This window comes from Myotis myotis, unplaced genomic scaffold (assembly GCF_014108235.1).
Source record: "Myotis myotis isolate mMyoMyo1 unplaced genomic scaffold, mMyoMyo1.p scaffold_m19_p_4, whole genome shotgun sequence".
In the NCBI taxonomy this organism is placed as follows: Eukaryota; Metazoa; Chordata; class Mammalia; order Chiroptera; family Vespertilionidae; genus Myotis; species Myotis myotis.
The window spans coordinates 110,037,990-110,060,819 of record NW_023416346.1 but is presented as its reverse complement, the minus strand read 5'-3'; the positions used below and the strand labels follow the sequence as shown (position 1 = coordinate 110,060,819).

The 22,830-nt window shown below is 37.1% G+C and overlaps 1 protein-coding gene across 1 annotated transcript in view; it reads right to left on the bottom strand.

The window, feature by feature from the left end:
- The window catches only part of DMD (dystrophin), a 1,824,373-nt gene that overhangs the window by 1,274,544 nt on the left and 526,999 nt on the right, over positions 1–22,830 (bottom strand). Inside the window, exon 41 of the mRNA XM_036304100.1 lies at positions 11,026–11,198. Within this exon, the coding sequence (XP_036159993.1) occupies positions 11,026–11,198 (173 nt within the window). The remainder of the gene's footprint in view (positions 1–11,025; positions 11,199–22,830) is intronic.

Sequence of the window (22,830 nt, the reverse complement as noted above, 5' to 3'; positions counted from 1 at the left end):
AGTCACGTGAATTACTTCTGGCCAATGAAATATAAGTGTAAGTAAAATATGGAAGCTCCCAGGAAATTTTCCTAAAATACAATAAGTATAAGTCACTTGCCCATTCTCCTTGGAATGTGGACATGGGAACTCCATCTTGCAACATGTGTATGAGGGCCCACTATAAAGGGATATCTGGTTAGAAAGCAGGAATGACCAGAGCCATCATAACTGCATGGCTGCACACTCCTAGATTTTTAAGGCAAGAGAAATATATTTCTGTCTTAGTGAAAGCCTTGAGCCTCTGTTACACTCAGACAAAATACACTCTGTTACACCCAGAAAGATACTTTACTCAGATAAAGTAAAGATAGTTTCTGGGAAAATGACACTATCACAGTTTTGCTTTTATCCAAACCTCATCTATTCTGTGTAGAGGGGAAAAATGTATACTTAGAGAAGAAAATTTGTGACATGACAAAGCCAAGAAACATAAAATCAGTAAAGACCAATAGGGGCATTATTTACAAAATGAGGTTAGTCCTATAGGCATAAAATTGGTTTCTATAAAAGAGCGTTTTCCCTTTGGCAATAATGAAAATACAAGTTTAGGTAGATAACTAACAAGCAAACTACAGCCCCCATACATGGAAAAAGTTGAATCATCTATGGTGAAGAATGGAAATGTGTGTAAACAGCTATCCTGGGAAACAAAAATGTTCAATTACTTTGAGAAAAAGACCCAGGATATTGATCTATGGTTAACTCTGAGATTATGTGAATTTTATATCTAGTCAATTTCTTATCTGAAGCAAAATTTAAGCTAACCTCTATGTGAACTGTAAAGATTTATAAGAATCTGAAAATGTGAAGATATAAGGCAAATGATGCTGTGTGAAATGGCTCTCATAAAAAGTAAATCACTATGCAACTCCTCAGTGCTTTGAACTAGCGATAGGAACATACAGATGATAAGCTGATGGGCAGAAACAAACATTTAATGCATTTCAAAACACTTTTATTAATGAAATAAAACAAGTTGCCTTCATTTAATTCCTTCACCTACTCTTCTCAACAAGTAAGAATTCAGAAAGAAATTATATGTACAACAGGAAATATAAATGAAGAGCTAGTTTAGGTATCTAATTCAAAAGGCTTGCTCATTAAACAGTTCATGCTTTAAATAGTTTTTAAAAAATCAGAATTGTGGGATAAGGATATTTTTGTTGATGATTAGTTTATATTAATGAGGCTGTTTGAGAGTCAACAAATTAACATTTAATGCCTCCCAACACCAACTATATGGGACTAATCTTTTGCAGTTTCAAGCTCTGCCTCTGGTGGTAAAACCTTCATGTAACTGGCATCAGCAGTCAAATGATACACTTTATTTTGGGTTGCCTGGTGGAAACAATGACCCATTTTTTGACTCACAATTACAGTGGTGTGCAAAGTACAACTAGCCACTGAAAGATATTCACAATAGGTAGGAATTCGTTTAGATTATACAGAGCTTGGGCAGAATATAAAGACTTGAGCAGGGTAGCATGAAAGAAAAGGTAGTGTTTGGGAGGGGTAAGCCCTAAAGTGAAATACACAAGAGGAAGCAAATATGACAGAGATGATGGTATAGAGGTTAAGCTTGGTGAAGGGAGATGAGAGAAAATGACATGTAGTAAAAGATTTTCCTTTCTTAAAGTTTTGATTATTTATTTCTGGTATACATGACATAACAATGCTGTGAAATTATAGTTTTCATCATTGTCATTATCAACAAAGAGTATTTATTGACCGTGTGAGCTGTACTAAGCATTGCACAAACAAGCAAAGTTGACCTGGTTTCTGATATCCAGAAGTCAATAAAATAAGTCAGACCAAACAATGTAGATGAAGGTACAAGAGCAGATAATAAGCAAGATACCTAACTGGGGAAAACTTTAAGATTAACAATAAACTTTAAATGTTTCCAATATTTAAATTAGTTGATGAGTATATCTATGTATAAAAAATTTTTCTGATACATCTATGGAGATAAATGATGAATTATATTCTTTACATAGATAGCTAAGTTTTAAAAGTGAATTCTATGAAATCAATAACTTAGTATATAATGATTGAAAAAAACACACAACATCATTGACAACCAAAATAGAGGCTTTCCCCATGTGGTCTCAATAGTGCAATACAGTGGAACACAAATAGAAAATTTCACTTCTTTCTCAATTTAACACATGTTTCTCTGCATTGTCCCTACAAATATATGTATGAGGATTCTTTCCCCTTGTCAGTACAATCATTCTAAAATGAGATGTAAAAAACTTTACCATGTTCAGGAGATTTTTTTCCTACTTCTTACTTCTTAATTCTACCAAGTTCAAAAGGGAACAGTAGAATTCCATATTGGCGCGTGCGCGCGCACGCACACGCGGACACACACACACACACACACACGCGCGCGCGCGGAAAAGAATTTGAAGATCTAATCTTGCATGAAAATCTTTACATTGAGTACAGACTAATTCTAAGACCTCAATACCTATCCTTCCTAAATTGTCAGGATCCTGTGTGTGCTTATAATGTATCTTCCCAACTACATATGGCACCGTGACAAATAGAAGAGGCTGATAATGCTGCTATAGCTAAATGTCTCATTTGGAAACAAACAATTCTGGAAAAGTTCCCTGATTATGCATCTGTCCCTCTAACTTCCACTTTGGAGGATAAAATTGTATGGTGATGATATGAGGATTAGTGTATTATTCTTTCCCTCTGTGGGTAGTGTAGAGTTATTTCCCTCACCTTGACATGAAAGAAAAACATTTATTGACTATCTCCATAGAAAAAGTACAAGTGAGATTGCAAACGCTTAGGAGAATGTTGCATAAAGATTGAACTTGCAGAATTACATGCTTGATCTCTAGAATCTGAATACAGAGATGATTAAGGCACTTTCTCTACAAATCAGATTTCTTTAGTTTCTCTTCCTGTTTTCGCTCCTTTCATTTATTTCATTGTCTCATTTTTCTTCATGCAATACAAATGGCAGCAAGAATCTGAGTACTTTAACACTGAGGCTTGGCACTAAAGGAACCACACAAAGAAGAAATCCCTAGAGAAGCAGCTTCTAGCTCTCCCATTAGCAGCAACCTGTTGACATGCGGCACTTTGGTCCCAGCACCAGGGAGGTAAATTCAGAAAAAACTTAAGAGCGTTGGTGCCCACAATCTTATCTTAGGGTCTGTACTAGTTAATTATGAAGTATTCAGGGCTCCATGGTGAAATGTCCAAAAGAGAACAATGTAATATGATTTTTTTTAAGTTACATCTTTTTATTCTGAGTTAGGTCCTTCCTGTCCTTAGAAAAGTATGTATTTATTGTTATTTTTATTTATTTATTTTTTAATTTCAGTGTAAAGTTCATTCAAGTACAGCATGCACACAGAAAAGTGTAGATATCACACATGTATAGTACCATAAACTTTCTTAAGGAAAGATATCAATGCAAGCAGTATCCAGATCAAGATATAAAACATTCCTCAGAACCCCAAAAACTGCTCCTGCCCTTGTTAATTATTACTCCCCACAAAGATAACCATACCTGACTTTTAAACCAAAATATGCTTGTTTCTGAGTTTTATAAATGAATTCTTACAATATGTATCATTTTGTGTCTGGCTTCTTTTATGCAATACTGTTTTCCTATTTCTCATTCTATGAAATATGATCAGTAATACAATTTTCCCTCACACTGATTTCCCCATATTTTTTTGATATTTTTTTCTCTAGAAATTCAATAATATAGAAATCACTCCTTTTGGACACATGTTCCCTTTACATCAGATCTGAAGCTCAGAATCACCTTGAATTTAACCACTTATGACCCATCCCAAAATATGACTTAATGCAATTCCAAGAAGGAATATAATTTTTTTTAAATCACTTGCTTGATGTAAGACCAGAACCTTGTTGTTACACAATAATGCCATCTTATGGCTGTACAGTAATTTGTCGTCTGGAAACTTCTTTCACTTTTATTATCTCATTTGAACAGGTCTATCCTCTTTGGCTTGGGAAAATATTCCTGAACAGGGGCAAATTTATTAATAGTTTGAGGGACTGTAAAGATGGTCTCAGAAATAAAGGCAATAGAGTATTTGACACTTGGTAGGTCCTCAAGTATTTGTTGAAAGACAGAAAGACTTTGTATTTCTAATATTACGGTGATCTTATGTTAATGCTCTCTTCATTTTAATGTTTCCTGTAGGTGTCTTTTATATGCACTGAGTAACCCACCAAGAAATAGATAAAAAGGAATTTAGCAACAAAAATAGTGTCCCATAAAGTTAAATATTTATCTTTCATATATGTATATCTACGCATATACATGGGATTCACAGATTTAATGTTTACTGTGTTCAGTATCTGTGTTTCCATTGAAAGGAACCACATTTAATATGTTGATAATTTTTAATTTGCTGAGACACATGTTGAAATTCTATATGCTGGAAGACAATGCATGGAAGCATGTCTCTTAGAGAATGAGTAGTCACAAATCAATCTGGCTTTTCATTCTCCTTCTTGCCTTCTCCTAAAGAATAATGTCTGCTTTACATTATGAAATTAATACGGATGAGTTTTGATCCTATGGCATTCATGAATTTGTTGAGTAATGATGGTCTCAGAACCTATGCCTTATGAATGCCAAGAGTCTAATGCATTTTCTCATATTTGTAACTTACTGTGAATAACTATGCAAACTTATTAGAACTCAATATTTTGGTAAAATAGAAATATGACATGCAGTGTGTGCTTGGGCAAGTCACTTAACATTTTTATGACTTAGTCTATCCTGTAAAATAATGAAGCAGGACAAAATCACTAAGGTATTTTCTAGCTATAAAAATCCTTTAATAGTAAATGATTAACTGTCTATAATACTTGGGATTAATATTCAGCAAATACAGATTCCTCTTCCCCTTCTACTGTAGAAAGGGACTAGTTCTCCATTCTATGTATGTCAGACTTGATTTGGCAAATAGACTGTGAGTGAACTTGACATGAACACAAGCTGTAAGCGCTCTTGGGAAGTTAGGCTTGGTTCATACCCTGGTGATCAATCATGAGAAGAGCATGCCATTGACCCTTCATCTTAGGTCCAGAGTGAAGATATATGTAACAGACCTTAACACACATCCTGGAGCCTAGCTCAGCTAACCCACAGATTAAAGCAGCTGCCCAGTCAAACTTAGCATAAGTCAGCTTAACTACAGGCAACATAAAGATCCATGAGCATGAGAATAAATTTGAGTTTTGGGGTTATTTGTATCACCATAATATAGCTGACTACCATACTATCATACATGTATTATATATGAAGAAATTTCAATACCTTCTTACTGGTTAAAGGTATTTTGACTTAACCTTAAATTGGCTTATTAAAAAATTCACTGCAGGTGGGAATGCAGACTGCTCTAAGGCTTTGAACATGTCACTTTCTCCTCCTGATCCTTGGTTTGCCCATCTGAGAAACAGGCTCACCATGGGCACTGGGCAGGAGCAGCACCCAACACCCAGCAGAGCCTATGACTGAGTGGCCAGGATGGCACAGGGTTCTTACTTACGCGGGGTGGCAATGGCCTCATTCCCTGGCAGGTCAGCAGGGCAACCTGCCCTTCAGATTGTGACACCCCTCTCCCATCAATGACCTCACCCCTAGAGTGGACAGTGGAACTCTGAGGGGTCTGTGAGGTCACCCCATTCTGCTCCACAAAGACTCTTGTCGGGCAGCAGCTACTGGCTTGTCTCTGTCTCAGGGAAGCTCCTGAGACCCTGGGACTTGACAGCTTTGGTCATGAAGAAGCTCCTGAGAGGGAAACAGGACTTTGGGGACCAAGGACACTCTAAGTGCTGACTCTGGAAGGGCAGCACCAGGGACAAAAGTCTTGTGGGCATGCGGAGTGTCATTCAGCAGTTCTGGGAGACCCACCACCAGGGAACCATGGTCCTCAGCTGGCTACTGCTCCTGGTGATGGCTCTGTCCCCAGTCATGACAGGCATCAAGGAGTCCATAACCGACTCCTCAGACTGCACTGGCAACCCCATGACCTGTGGCAATGGCGAAGAGTGCTTCACGGGGCAAGAATGATCCCTGGCCTTGCCCCAGTCATCAACAAAGGCTCCATGCTGTCCACTCCGTGTGGCCGCCCTGAAGAGCTTGCCACTTACCAACTCATCTCCACCTGCTGCTATGGTGAACAGTGTAACAGGGCCCCACCTGTGCAGGCAGCCTAAAGATGGAGGCCACTAGAGGCCAGGTGCTAAGAGTGCTCCTGCTGCTTCAATTACTAAGACCAGCGTGGAGTGTAGGGCCTGGTACTGGTCTCAGGCCTCCGCTATTCCTTATGCCCCTTGTCCTTCCCCCTCCCCTTCCCCCGTTAATGACCAGAGGCCCTAGCCAAAAAATAAAATCATAATACTACTACTAATAAATCTTCACAGTACTTTTCAATGGAAATGATAGCATAACAGCCTTTAGATATAAGTAATAGTTATCATGCTGTTCTAGCTAAGAGGAGTGATGAATTGAGGCAAATATCCAGATAATCTAGGACCAGAGGCCAGATTTCTTTAGACTGTGAAAGATGATTGCTTAAAAAAATACAGGGCATGGTTGGCTGAACTTCATGTAGATCTTTTAAGACTATTTGTATCGCATTATCTAGTGGTTCTCAAACTTCCCTAATGATTAGAAACCACTGCCACCCTCAGACTAATAAAAAAAGAATGGCTTGCTTTGGGCCCCAAGCAATGGTAGTCTTTTAAAGTTTCCTGAGAACCACTGGCAAAACAGAATGACACATCCTGTACCAAGGTTTTATTGCATGATTGTCCAAATCGGAAAGGAATAATTGTCATCATTTGCAGATGACATGCTATTGTACACAGAATAACTAAAGGCTCAACCAAAAATCATCTAGACTTCATAAATGAATTTGGCAATGTAGTAGAATACAAAATCAACATACAGAAATTGATGCAATTTTTATATAACAATAATGAACTATCAGAAAAAGAAACTAAAAAACAAAAAACACCCCAAAACAAAAAACTACAATCCCATTTACCATTGCAACAACAGAAGCAACAAAAATATCTTGGAATAAACTTAAACAAGGAAGTAAAAGACCTGTACTGGGAAAACTATAGGTCATTGGAAAAAGAAATAGAGGAAGATACAAATAAGTGGAAGCCTATGCCGTGTTTATGGATTGGAAGAATTAACATCTTAAAAATGTCCATAGTACCTAAAGTAATCTATATATTCAATGCAATTCCTATTAAAGTACCAACAGCATATTTCACAGATCTAGAACGAATATTCCACAAATTTTTATGGAACCAAAGAAGACCCTGAATTGCCACAGAAATCTTGATAAATAAGAACAAAGTTGGAAGAATCACTATACCAGATATCAAAGTATACTGCAAAGCCACTGTAATCAAAACAGCCCCGTACTCGCATAAGAACAGGCATATAGATAAATGGAGCAGAACAGAGGCCCCAGAAATCAACCCACATTTTTATGGTCTATTAATATTTGACAAAGGAGGAAAGAACATACAATGGAGTTAAGACAGTCTCTCAATAAATGGTGTTGTGAAATCTGGACAAATACATGCAAAAAAATGAAACTAGATCACCACCTTACACCATACACAATGAAATACTATGCAGCTATAAAAAAGAGAGCATGGGGGGACCTGGAAATTATTATGCTAAGCAAAGTAAGCCCGACAGAGAAAGATAAGTACCACATGATCTCACTTATATATAGAATCTAATGAACAAAATAAACTGACAAACAAAATAGATCCAGAGGCATGAAAGCATGGAACAAAGTGATGAATCTCAAGAGAAGGAGATTGCGTGTGTGTGGGGGGGATTCATCAAAGAATTTATATGCATAATAAGCATTGCCCATGGACACAGACAATAAGACAATAATGTAGTGAATGCCTGGGCTGGGGTGGGAGCTGGGTGGAGGGGGGCAATGGGGAAAAATAAGGAGGAACATTTGTAATACTCTCAACAATAAAAAAAAAAAAATCAGTAGATTTTTGTTGAGAACCCAACATAAAGCAATAGGAAACATTTGTCTATTTATAAATGTCTAGTTTCTAATCTTTCTAAGGATTCAAGAATCTACCATCCTAGGGTCTTGGTGGGAGACAAGTCTCTGAATACCATGACAATGGGGCCCAAAACCAGCTATTTATTTTCACTGACCGCTGGCAGTTAGAAGCTAAAATTATATGACCTACACTTGTCTGATAAGAGGAGTCTGTAATTTATGTCCAACTGTAAAATCTGGCCCACCATCTGTCTTTGTAAATAAAGTTTTATTAGAATAAACAATGACCATTCATTATATATTATCTAAGGTTTCTTTCACCCTACAACAGCAGAGTAGTTGCAACAAAGATTACATGGCCTACAAAGACTGGTGGGGATGACTAGATGAAGAAGGCAAAGGGATTAGCTAAGGAACATACATGCATACCCCATGGACACAAACAATAATTTGGTAAAGGCCAAGAGGGGGAGGCAGGGGTTGGTGGAAGTGGGCAAAGGGCGGGGAAAAGGGGGACACCTGCAATTATGTCAACATTAAATTTTTTTTAAATCTATTCCTTGCCTTAGTAATGATTTTGTCAGAAACCTTAATTCTGAAGTTGGTTACACAAAAAGAAATAATTTAGAGACTTTTTTGCAGTGATAGCAGCAAACAATATTCAGGGGCAATGGTACCTCTGGGTGCACCAGGGTATCATGGCCATGGCAGCAGTTCACAATTAAGATTCATTTGGTGGTTTGTGTTTCCGAATGCCTAGCCCAGTCTTTTTTTAAATTCCTTTATTGGTTAAGGTATTACATATGTGTCCTTAACCCCCCTTTGCTACTCATTTTTAAACCTGACTTTCAGGCCTTTCAACTGATTCCATGAGCTACCTGATATCCCTCTAATAAGTTATATATAAATCTACCTAAGTTAACCATAGTCACGTCCTATTAGTTGTAAATCAGCATCTTGAGTGGTTCATAGACCGTGCTTTATTCCTGACTCTGAATCAGATGTTCCTATTCCACTCCTCAGGAATATTTTTCTTGCCATCTAACATAGCTGGAATCTATCAACCTGTATTTTACTAGCTGCCCATTTTCTCTCCAGGATGGGAGGTTCTTCAAAGCAGGGACTGAATGTAATTAATCTTGCTGTGGTTCTCAGGAAAATGTGAAAGAATATCAGAATAAATTAACAGATATGAAGATGATCAGAGCCATAAGACCATAATTTTCATCATCAAAATTGCCAAGCTTAATTGAGGCATTATCATGTATAAGAAATCTGCCAAGCACTCTACATGCATTGTGTCATTTAGTCCTTATAACAAACATGGTTTAGAAAATACCTTTTCCCATTTTATAGATAAGGAAATTGTGAAGCATAAAAGTCAAGGAGCTTATTGTAGGGCACATAGATAGTCAGCAGAAAGCCAGGATTCCAAAACAATTTGGATTCTACAGCCTGTGCTTACAAGCAATGACTACAACAAATTTACCTGAGAATAGACCAAAAAGCATAAGAACTTTAAAGGTTCCAGACCAATTCCTAGAGAAGGGCAATTAGAGTAAACTTAAGATAATCTTCTAGTCTCTGGATATGAAAAAAGTGATTCCAATGAGATAGAAACATTCTATTCTTTGCTGGACATACGAAAAGCCCCCTATTTGGGGTGATATTTCCGTTTACCCTCTCTGTGGAGTGGGATTAGTGTTTCTCCCTCTTTTAAAGCCTATGGTTGAAGGTGAACTAAAAGGAGACATCCATATGGCCCTGTGAGAAGGGAATACCTAGTTCACTGGCTGAAGAGGACATAAATAAAGTAGGGGAGAAACTGCAAAATGTTTCATCACTGCTTTAGTGCAAAGTGGTAAGTGCCTATAGAAGCACAGTAAACAATGGCTACCAGAGAACCCTCCAAGGTTCTTAGGATATGATATTGGTGGCCTGGGTGGCTGAGAGAAAACACTATCTGACAATAGAGACAAGAACATCCCAAGGGGTCCCAGATTGGAGAGGGTGCAGGCTGGGCTGAGGGATCCCCCCCCCCCCAACAGTGCATGGATTTCGTGCACCGGGCCGCTAATAAATACATAAATAAATAAATAAATAAATAAATAAATAAATAAATAAAATAGAAGTATGGGTGGTTAAAAGCTGGTAGATGTGAGATATTGAGGAGGTGCCCTACAACTTTAGAAAATTATTTTATTTCATTTTAGAATATTAAGGAAGACTGTCTTGACACCACAAATTTCAAACAAACTGTTTTAAAGCCATTAAAACTTCATTACTTTTAACCTAAAACTGAAAGGGAAAAACAACACCCTAACTTCTTGTTATGTGAGGTTAAAGAATACTTGTAAATTTGAAGTTATTGGTCAAAGCTAGGTATTTTAATTAAGGTAAGCACTAAGAAGTTATTTTAAATCAATCTCACAAATTCCTGGCAGCAAAAACATAGGTAAGGGGACTTCAAAACATAAAATAATGCCTTCAAAACAGAAACAATAAATGACAATCAACTTTTTGTTGATAGCTTATATTTCAAACATATTAATCTAAGTATCAAATACAATAAATATGTAGGATACAAATTTGACCAAAGATATATACTTTATATTATACAGTTATTTACACCAACTCAATTAAATGACCAAACTTGTTCTGACAATACCAGAATTTTAGCAGATAATACAGTGCTCCGAAATAATGCTAACTTCGGCATGAAATAATTTCTGGAATTCAGCCCATTAGTATGAACTAATCATCATTACTTGTTCTCACTCCACTTACATTTTTCCAGTGATAGTGATGCTTCTCCCTTCCTCCCTTCTTTTTTCCCCATGGAGAGCATTGAAATGAACTTTAGAGTTCCCTGAAAACAGGTGTAATCACTTAGTAAAATAAAAGTGTCACCTACCCTTGGCGGTCCTTGTACATTTTGTTAATTCTTTCCCATTGGAAATCCAGCCATGAGAGAGCTTCCTGGAGCTCTGCCCTTTCTGCGGGTGTGGCACTCTGCAATGCTGCTGTCTTCTTCTTGTCAATGATGCCAATCCGACCTGAGATTTGTTGCAAGTTGTCTTTTATGTTCTGTAATATTGAAAATTTAAAAGAAATTAGAGATGAATTGGCTACCTTGGGAAAGAGAAAAAGGAAAACTCTAAAGACCCAGAAGTAACAAATGGTTTTGCAATTCTTAATTATTGACTTTTCAAAGTCATCAGCCCTGAAGGCCAGTGGTTTCAACATACCCAAATTCAGTGGGTAATGCATAGTCCTATTGATACAGCTGATCCCTCCCTCCATGTCAAAACCCTGTCTTCATTTGATTTCTATAACCTGCACTCTTCAGGTTTTACTTCCACCCTCTTGTCTCAAGCCTCTCAACCTCCTTTGCTGAATCTTCCTCCTCTTATTATTCTCTTAATATTGGAGTGCTCTAGTTGAGTTTGATACTTCTTTCCTTCTCTATTCACACTCCCCTATTTTTTCCCATGACTGTAAATCCCCTTGATATGACAATGACTCCAAAAGTTATATATCCAGCCCCATCTTCAACTACGAACTCTAGACTCACAAATCCAACTTGGATGTAATATGAGCATCTTAAACTTAACATGGCCTAACCAAATTCTGCACTCTATCTCTATCCCGTTATCTTCGCTTCCCATTGTTTGCTTCATTTCCATAAATGACATATTTTTTGTTGACAGTTTTTCAGGTTGACAACCTTGGAATCATCCTTGAACTTTCTTTTATAAGCTCCAGTATTCAAATTGTTGAAAAATCCTGTTGCCTCTACTTCCAGAACATGTCCAGAATTGGTGCACTTCTTTTTTTAAAATATATTTTTATTGATTTCAGAGAGGGAGAGAGAGATAGAAATATCAATGATGACATGGACACTGGGCCGGTGAGGGGCTTGTCTGGGGGGACGGGAGTGGTGGGGGTTTCAATCAGGGAAAAAGGAGACATATGTAATACTTTAAACAATAAAAGAAAAATATTAATATTGATTACTTCTGAGTGATTGGGATTCTAGGTGAGTTTAATTTAAAAAGTATTTGATGAAATATTTATTAAATTTTATTAATATTGAAAAAAAGAAATATCAATGATGAGAGAGAATCACTGACCAGCTGCCTCCTGCACACCCCACACTGAGGATCAAGCCCGCAACACAGACATGTGCCTGACTGAGAATTGAACCAGGATCCTTCAGTTCTCAGGCCAATGCTCTAAACACTGAGCAAAACCAGCTAGGGCTGGTGCACTACTTGTTACCTCCTTGTTATAGCTCTGATTTAAACTATTATTATCGCTCACCTGGATTATTACAACAGCTAATTAAATGATCCTTCTGCTTTCAGTTGTGCCCATTTCCCAGTTAATTCTCCACACAACAACCAAAGAGATTCTTTTTAAAACATAAATCAGATCATATTACTCCTCCATTCAAAACCCTCCAATGGCTCCTCATCAAACCCATAATCTTTACCATGACCAAAAAAAGAACTCTGTATAACTTAGTTGTATGCTGCCCATAATTCTAATCTTATATTTCCTTCATCTTTTCCAAGTTCATAATATTTCAGCCTCATTAGTCTCTTTACACTTCTGGAGTATGCCAAGCATATTCTTGCTTCAAGAAAAGCACTTGCTGTTCCCTCTGACAAAAATAGTCTTTTCTACAAGAGATCTATATGGCTGATTCCTTCACTTCCTTCTCACCTCAAAGGAGCCTTTTCTACTACTATAAACAGTAGCCCCAATTACTCCACACTCCCTGTATTCTTTACTAGTATTTTTCTTCATGGCACATATAACTGACATTAAATTATATATCTACTAGTCTCTCTACATCACTAGGCTAGACCCTGAGTCCAGATATGTTATCTGTCTTGCTTTCTATTGGGTTTCCAGAGCTTAAACCTGTGCCTGGCACATGTTAGGTACCAATACATTTTTGATGAATAACTGAAGGAACCCAAATGTAATCCATAATTTAAAAGCATAATTTCTATCTAGGTTATATTTAAGGGGAAAACATCACAAGACAAAAATTCATTATATAATAAAAATTTAAATATTGCTTTTCAAAAAATCTAAAAATTACATATTTGGCTAGAGTTGCTAGTTTGAATTTATTTATTTTCTGCATCTAAAGTTTTATAGACAAGTCAATTGAGCAAACATTTATTGAGTTCTTCCATGTAAAAGGGTCAATATAGAGAAAGCAAAGGTAGGTGAAGCACAGTTTTATGTTTGTTTTTGAGGAGATTTGTTTGTTGTTTTTAAATTTTATTTTATTGCCCTGACCGGTTTGGCTCAGTGGATAGAGTGTCGGCCTGCAGACTGAAGGGTCCCAGGTTCAATTCCAGTCAAGGGCATGTACCTTGGTTGCGGGCACATCCCCAGTAGGGGGTGTGCAGGAGGCAGCTGATCAATGTTTCTAACTCTCTATTCCTCTCCCTTCCTCTCTGTAAAAATTCAATAAAATATATTTTAAAAATAAATAAATAAATAAATAAATAAATAAATAAATAAAGTTTATTTTATTAAGTGAAGGTGTGATTTAGAGAATTGGTGGAAAAATAAAAGTGTAGAAGCCCCAGATAGTTTATAAGAAAGGATATGATGAGTGATTTAAGTGGTACTGAATCTTTCTGGAAGTTCAGAGAAGGAAAAAATAATATATCATATTTGGTCCCAAGCTCAGGAAAGAGTTCATGAAGAAAATGCAATTTTAGGTTGACATAGTACATTAATTGAAGTGGATATAACATTATAGTTAGTAGGTTACACACACACACACACAAAAAAAAAAAAACAGGAACATGAGCAGGCGTATTTGGCTGAATGTTTAGAAATTTAGAGAATTAGGGAAAGATGGGTCAAGAGACAGAGGCTGGTGATCTTTAATGATGCGTTTTGAAAATTCTAAATGTAATTCAGTCGCCAGTGGAAAACTATGACTTATAAAAATTATAGAAATTTTCAAATATATAAAATTCAGGAAAATATTACAAATAGTCCCTATAAACCTACTGTCCAGTGCTAAGTATGATTAAGCCATCAACAACCATGTTTCATTATATTGCTACACATTCACCTCCTCAACTGGGCTATTTTTAAACAAGCTGACATAATATTGTATTCTTAAATACTTCAGCATGTGTTTTCAATATATATCAACTCCTTTTTTAAAAAAAGTACCCATAACACCATCATCACACCTACAAACTTAACAAAAATTCACTAATATAATATCTAGTTGGTATTCATTATTACATTGAATTGAGAAAGGGGTTTAAAAGGAAGAACTTTGCAGAACTCAATGACTGTGTGTTGGGTGAAAAAGAAGGAAGACTTGAATAACTCCCAGGTTTCTGGCCTGGAGATCCAGATGAACTCTGGTGTCACTGAGTAAAAGGATTTCAGGTGGATGAATAGGTTCCATGTGTGCACACATGCTTGTGTTGTATGTGTGTAACTGAGGGGTTCAGTTTTGGACATAATCACATTGAGAAGCTTTGGGGGCATCAGACTAGACATGTCCAATAGGCAACTGGTGTCAAATTTTCAGATGATAAATGAAAATTATCTTCTACCAGTGTCACATTTCTGCATGGTCTAGGCCAGCGGTTTTCAACCTGTGGGTCGTGACCCCTTTGGCGGTCGAACGACCCTTTCATAGGGGTCGCCTAAGACCATCCTGCATATCAGATATTTACGTTACAATTCATAACAGTAGCAAAATTACAGTTGTGAAGTAGCAACGAACATAATTTTATGGTTGGGGTCACAACATGAGGAACTGTATTTAAAGGGCCAGAAGGTTGAGAACCACTGGTCTAGGCTTTCTGTGCAAAGAATATTGGAAACTGGGTTAAAGGATAACTAAATAGCAAACATATCCTGGAGTTCAGACTATTACTCCAGAGAGGCTTATGAACTTATTGCTATGGAGCTCTTTGTTTACCTTGTAGCTTATATTCCAAGAACAATAGGCCTCCACCTTCTCCTCTCCCTGGAGATGATTTGCTAGTGTAAAGATTGGTGTATTCTTTCTTCCTCCCCCCCTTTCTCTCCCTGCCTCCCTCCCTCTCTCCTCCCTCCCTCCCTCCCCAGCTTCCTTACATTGGCTCTGATATTCACAGTTTGGCAGTTTCTCTTCTGTATTATGACCCATGCATGATAAAACTCTAGCTCTCACTGCATTTTCTTATGGGGATTTTGGGCATGGGAACTGGCACAAATACGCTCCTAAATAATTAATGATATGTTCTCTAAACCAGTGATCTCCTGTTTCCTTCCAGGATAAATAAATATAGATATAAAAACTTAACAAATGTCAATAAAAGAAGTATTTTTGCCTACGTTCAGACAAAATTGTCTCCATGGAGATGGAGACAAAGCTAAATAGGAGCCTGCAATTTTCCAGAAAGAAGGCTCTGAAGCAAACCCCATAAGTCAGATTGGGCAACAGTAGAAAGGTAATGGGTAGATCTTGGGAGTTTTCCTGCCTCATTCTAAGACTGCTGACTGTGATGCATGAGGACATGTCTTGAGGAATAGCTAAGCTGTAGAAACAGTGGAGAATATAGATGATGTAGGTTGTAAGGAATAAAAGTCAATGCTTACAGTAGGAAGTTAAAAAAAAAAGTACCTGGTTTTCTAAGTCTTGCAAATTAACTAGAAAAAGAGTAAGATGTAATGGTTATGGGTTATATGAGTTAATTTCAGACACAGAGGTGCTGTTTATAAAATTCTAAGGTGTTCTCTTCAAATCCATGTACATCTTGTAATTGGAAGACTTCATTATTTTATGTTAAGCAACACAGTTTAACTCTGGAGTAGGAGGACTTATCTGACAGGTCAATATTATCATAGGAGAGAACAGAGGACATGCCAACACAGAAATATCCTGTGAGAGTACTAACCTGGAGGAATGGAGGTTAAAACTGTCTTCTATCAGTGTTACATACAGAATTGTGAGTCATTGGAATATAGATGTTGTTTAATTGCACAAGAGTTGGTCAAATTGCTCAAAAAAGGTTTTTAGAGTAAGAAAAAAAGTTGCCTAAGGATGAACCTCTGTGAAAAGCAGAGGCAGTGAAAATCAATAAATATGCCCACGGAGTAATTCTCATCAGATGAAGAAAGAGAACCAGAAGAGTAAAGTAATTCAAAACCAAGGGAAGAAAGAACAGGCAGTAAGGAGGGAGTTGTCAACAAGTCAAAAATAGCTGGAACAGGAGGGAAAAGTCAACTTTGGCAATTTAGGAGGTCTTTGGTGATCTTATTAAGAGCAATTTCAACATTTTGAAAGTGTGAAAATATAAATCTGGTGAGAGCAGACTGTCTTCCACTGTCACTTTATTTCACTACAAAACTGTAAATAGCGTAGTACTACCTTGTGGTGTGCTTTATTTGACATAAGACACTTCTTTATTGAAGGAAGGCTTAATAATAAAAACAAAAATGATACTATAACAGAAACTTTTTAAAAAGATAAATTGTGGAATGTAAAAAAACAATATAAAGGAACAAACAAAACATAAACTGATGCATAGATACAGAGAATAGTTGATGGCTTGCAGAGGAGAGTGGGGTTTGGGGACTGGGTGAAAAAAGTGAAGGGATTGGGAAGTACAGATTGGTAGTTACAGAACAGTCATGGGATGTAAAGTACAGCATAGGGAATATCTATATATATAAAAGGCTAAGTGTCTGTCAAACCGGTAGCTATGACATGCACTGACCACCAGGGCCAGACGCTCAATACAAGAGCTGCCATGACATGCACTGGACATTTAAAAATAAACGGCACATGCCGAAACCGGTTTGGCTCAGTGGATAGAGCATCGGCCTGTGGACTGAAAGGCCCCAGGTTTGATTCCGGTCAGGGGCATGTACCTTGGTTGTGGGCACATCCCCAGTAGGAGATGTGCAGGAGGCAGTTGATTGACGTTTCTCTCTCATTGATGTTTCTAGCTCTCTATCTCTCTCCCTTCCTCTCTGTAAAAAAATCAATAAAATATATTTAAAACAAACAAACAAACAAACAAAAAAAACCAGCACCACAGACCTGGCTCCAAGAAACTGACACTCGGCTTCCCCCAAGTGGAACCCAGGCTCCACCACCAACCTGGAACAACACCCCACCAAATTGCAGACAACGCTGCCAAGAACACGTGGTGCAAAATGTGGCCCACAGCCCAGCCCAAAACGAAAATGGTAGCTGTGGCCACTGGGTAATGATGTCACATTGCAACACCCAGCTTCCTCTCCCTAGTGATTTGCCTCCTTGGAGTTTCTTCAGCCCAGGAACACGACTTGCTTTATAACCAGGTGCAAACATTTTACAGTTCAACAAAATGTTTGAATCATTTCCCGTGCCTTAACTCATTTGATCCGCACAGAAGTCCTGGAGTAGGTAGATAGGAGACTTGGTAGAATCCAATTTTCTTTTCATTAGCAAGACAATGGAGATTTAGAAATTTTAGAAACTTGACCCAACTGAAAAGAAGAAATGGTGGAACTTGAAAATGACTTCATGTTTTCTTACTGCACAGAATATAGTCAAATACTGCTACAGTTAAATATTTTACCCTTTGTTCTCCCTGCATGGTCTACAATAATAATTTGCTTTGTGCTGATATTTACTGCTGTGTTGCTGACAATTACCTGAAAGAGAAGAGAGAAGTTGGGGTGCTTCACTGGGCTGAAAAAAGTTTAGCTAAATCAGAAAGCAGGTCTAATTAAGCTAATATATATATATATATATATATATATATATATATATATCTGGCTAAGTTGACTTGCACATGTGTGATACATATAAAGCTCTCACTGGCACCAATCACACGTGTGTGTTTCTATCTGTATTGTCTACCGTGAATTTGGTTGACATTTCTATTATAAAGGGCAAATAGTGATATTAAAATATTTCTTCTAATAAATTTCCTTTTAATGTGCATGAATCCGTGCATCAGGACACTAGTATGTCATCTATATATATAAAATCCCAGTGACCATTATGGAAGAATGACCGAAACAACCAGAGCAACTGGTCACTATGATACGTACTGATCACCAAGGGGCCGACACTCAATGCAGGAGCTGCGCCCTGGTGATCAGTGTGTTCCCACAGTGAGAGCACCGCTCAGCCAGAAGCTGGGCCCATGGCTGGCAAGTGCAGCGGTGGTGGTGGGCCCCTCCCGCCTCCATGACAGTGCTAAGGAGCAGCGAGCCAAGTGGTAAGGAGTGAGCAGGCGTGTGGTAAGGACCAAGCAGGTGGGTGGTTAGGAGTGAGCAGGCCAGCGGTTAGGAACGAGGGGTCCCAGATTGTGAAGGGCTGCAGGCCGGGCTGAGGGATCCCCCTCCCACCATGCACAAATTTCATGCATCAGACCTCTAGTATTGCTATAATTATGTATGGTGCCAGGTGGATACCATTTCTCCCTGGAAATATTGGGAGAACACTTTGTAAAGCACATGATTGTCTAACCATTATGCTGTACACCTGAAACTAATACAAAATAATATGGAATGTAAACTTTAATTTAAAAAAACTAAAACAAAATTAAAAATAGAATGGATCTGGTATATATTAGCAATGTTCTAAAAGTCATTGCAGTCAAGCACACCTCTTATATTTCCTTTTTTTATTCACCTGGCAAAATTTCATGACCATCTTCTGATGGCTCTGAGCATGGAGACTTGGGTGAAATATTTAGGGCTATTCCACTAGTTTGATTAGTTCAGGTGCTAGGAGCATGTGCCAACATGACTTCTTCTCAATGCTTCTATTATCTACACTCACCTGGGCAGCATAATTTCACCACTACTTGAACTTGCCCAACTCCTGATGATGTAAGATGTGGACTCTATCATGGTGTGACTGCCAGCCCAAGGGCAGAGATGCAGAATTCAGACAAGTTTTCCATTTGATACCAAGCAGCCTGCTTACTGACAGGCTCATTACTTACAATCACATTGGGGCAACCAGCCACATTTGTATTTTGAGTGTCCAAACACTAAAAATGAATGGCTGTCATTTCATATGGGGGTAAAATTCAAAAGACAGAAAGGAGGCTCTTCCCCACCAGAATAAAAGTAATCCATTTATGGCTTTGGTGGTGTGTGTATACACACATACACAAATACATATTCTCTCTCTGATGATGTGAGCTTGCAAAGCTTCCTGATTTTAACTTGAATCTCTGCAGAGCTCCCAATTCTCTGGAAAGTGGTAGAATTGCTCAGAATCGAGTTATGAACTGTTTTAGTAATGCTGGGCAGTGTGTTGCAAAGGCAAGAAAACTTTCTTAAATGAGATAAGCAAAAAGCAAAAACTGGGTCAGGAATGTCATACTCCCTGGATATTTAGATAATAGCTCCTTCGTGCATTCTCAGAGAATGCTGTCAAAATTGGCTGGAGTCCAGAAAGTCCTTTTTAAAGTGCCTACACATACTCTTCTCCCTGAGGCATTGTACACAGAAATATGGTATATGCACCAAAGAAAATTCTGTAGCAGTTTCCATAGTTTAAAGTCATAGATGAGGTCTTTTATAGTTTTTTTACTATTTCAGTTTGTCTAGAAATAAGTGATCTTTACAGTTTCTGACCCTCTAAAAATGAAACCATAGTCCCTGTAGTTGCTATGGTGATAAAAAAAAATCCCTAGGATCACTATAGAATATATTATTCCCATTTCTACACCTGAATAGTTCCTTATCTTACCTGAAAATATGATGGAAAAAATAATGAAGTACCCACATTTTACTCAACTTCTTTCTTGATTTTGGCATGCCCCATGAATTTACCTCCCTAACCCCCACTCCAATTCTGTAAGATGTTCTATTTGTTAAGCACTCTTCCTGAAACAGAAAATTTTAATTTATGAAATTCATTTGCACATGGGTTTATAAAATTTAATTCCTTAATATTTAAAAATAGCATCTTTGCAACTCTGATTCACAAAATCAAATGAATTCAATAAGATCCTTATTTATACACTGTTAATAGAGAAAAATTAGATAGTGACATAACTTTCACAACTGTTTAAATGAAGACTGGATATGCAAAATAAAGGAAAAGAGAAGACTATGAACTATGCTACTTTAATTCACATTTCTAGTTGAAAAGCTTGTTGTTTAAATAAGTATGCATATATGCATAACCCATGGAGACAGACAATAGAGTAGTGAAGGCCTAGGGTGGGGGGGGAGGGGCGAGCTAGAAGAGGTCAATGGGGGAAAAGGAGAACATTTGTAATACTTTCAACAATAAAGATAAATTTAAAAATAAAGACACAATCATTGTAACAATAACAACAAAGAAATAAGAACTCATTGATAACACAGACAATAATGTAGGCCTAACTATCCATCAAGACAAATACTATTTGAAAACATGGGTCTCCCTGTCAAAAGAGAATCAGATTTTAAGTGAGATTCAAAACACAAACAATTTGAACCTAAAAGTAGTTTGTTTATTCAAGTATTGTGTAATAAGTGCCTTCAATGAGCTAAAAAGAGAAACTAGAGACTACAGAAGATTTATCTAGGAATCCAAATAAGAGACCTATTTGCCAGCTAATCATGTTGAGATAAAGGTCTCAAGTAACTCTTAATTTAACTATGCTGTTTTCTATCATAACAGGCAGATTTCTGATGTTAATGTAAAGCGACAACTACTCCCTTGATGTTAGAATATTTCATTATAGAGTATGCCTTTCTTTTCCCACTTAAGTGCTAAATCTATTTGTATGAATGTTAAAGTAGATACAGTAGAAATTGAATATCCTTGGGGTATATTGAACAAGGATAGTGATATCTGAGATAAACTTATTTTTAATCACTTCTGATAAAAATAAACTTAAAAGCCGAAACCGGTTTGGCTCAGTGGATAGAGCATCAGCCTGCAGACTGAAAGGTCCCAGGTTCAATTCCGGTCAAGGGCATGTACCTTGGTTGCGGGCACATCCCCAGTGGGAGATGTGCAGGAGGCAGCTGATCGATGTTTCTCTCTCTCATCAATGTTTCTAACTCTCTATCTCTCTCCCTTCCTCTCTGTAAAAAATCAATAAAATATATTAAAAAAAATAAACTTAAAAGAGAATGTGTTGAATTCTTAATGTCATTTCTTACCTTCAGCTAAATGCTTTGTTTCAAAAATACTATAAAAAGTGGTAGCATTATTTCTGCTCTACCTTCCCTGTAGTCATTTAAATAAGTGGACATCTCACAAAACATAAAATTCAATTAAACAGTTTTTTATAATTCAGCACACAATTTAATAAATGAGTACGTCTATAATTTACAGGTGTCTTTAGTCTGTTTTATACAAAAGAAGTGAGCTCAAACACACCTACATGAGTTTAAAACTTTTACCAAGGTAGTATTTTAAATAATGTTTATTGTAGGATGTGTATGCAAACATTAATCTGAAATTTTGTCTTCTATTTTAAAAATTATTTACAAAAGATTGATATCAAATTTTTCCAATGTCCCCTTAGTAAAAATGTTTCCATAAGGAAAAAGCTATCTTAAAATTGAAACAATATAGTTTCAGAGAAATTAAAAAAATAAGCTAAAATGTAAGATAATGCGAAATTGATTGCTTAGTATATTGTCCCCTAAATGTGACTTCCATATTTCAATGATGCTAGGGTTTGAAGTAGATTGAACTTCATTTAAAAAAAAAAACAAACTATAAAATTGCTTTCTAGAGAATTCTCAGGTTTCATTTCTCAAAATGACTCATGTGAACAGATGGCTAGAAACACCTGTAAATCACTTTTTTTTTTTTACCATATTTACTTCCTGAAGGAAATTTCTATTTATTGCTTCACTGCATCTTCTCCCTCCTCTGCAGCATTCAGTATTGTTTAGCTGGCCACCATCACACAGCTGTGCTTCCCTAATCTTACCTAGTTCTGCTATGACATGGGTTTTTTTCTACTCTGTTTCATGAACTCAACACGTATCTGTTGAAACCTACCCTGTGTCAGGCACCTCCTATGTACTAGGGATATAATAGTGATCCAGAAAGTCCTACTATTTCTGTTAGTCCACTAAGACTTTATGTAGCCTTAAGCCAAGTCATTAAATGTCTTAGTCCCTAACTCTACTAGATGCCTCCTCTGTTGGGCACTATCAGCAATCAATCTAAAATGCCATCTTGACATCTTGCTGATACCATTTTCCACCTCCATCAATAAGATCCATTTGTGTCAAGGTCATAATATTTAGATCATGGAGCAGCTAAGATCATCTACAGAGGTGAAGTTAAAGGAAAGAGGGATGGAAACGGAATGTAGGAAAATACATATTTTGTGATCATGTGTGGAAGAGGAGCCAACAAATTATCCCAAATGATTCCCAAATTTATATCTCTATCAAGATTCTATCCTGAACTCTGACTATATATATATATATATATATATATATATATATATATATATATATCCCACTGTTTTTTTATGTCTACTTGAATGTTTAATAAACACCTTAAACTTATGTCAAAACTAAACTCACAAATGTTGTCCCCTAACCTGATCCCCCTGTAATTTTCCACATTCTATAGTTAATGGCAGCCCCATTCTTCCAGTTGTTAAAGTTAAAATTCTTGGTGTTATCCTTGAATCCTCTCTCTAGCAACCCACATGAAATTGGCCACAAGATCCTTTGGGCTCTACCTTTAAAATATATC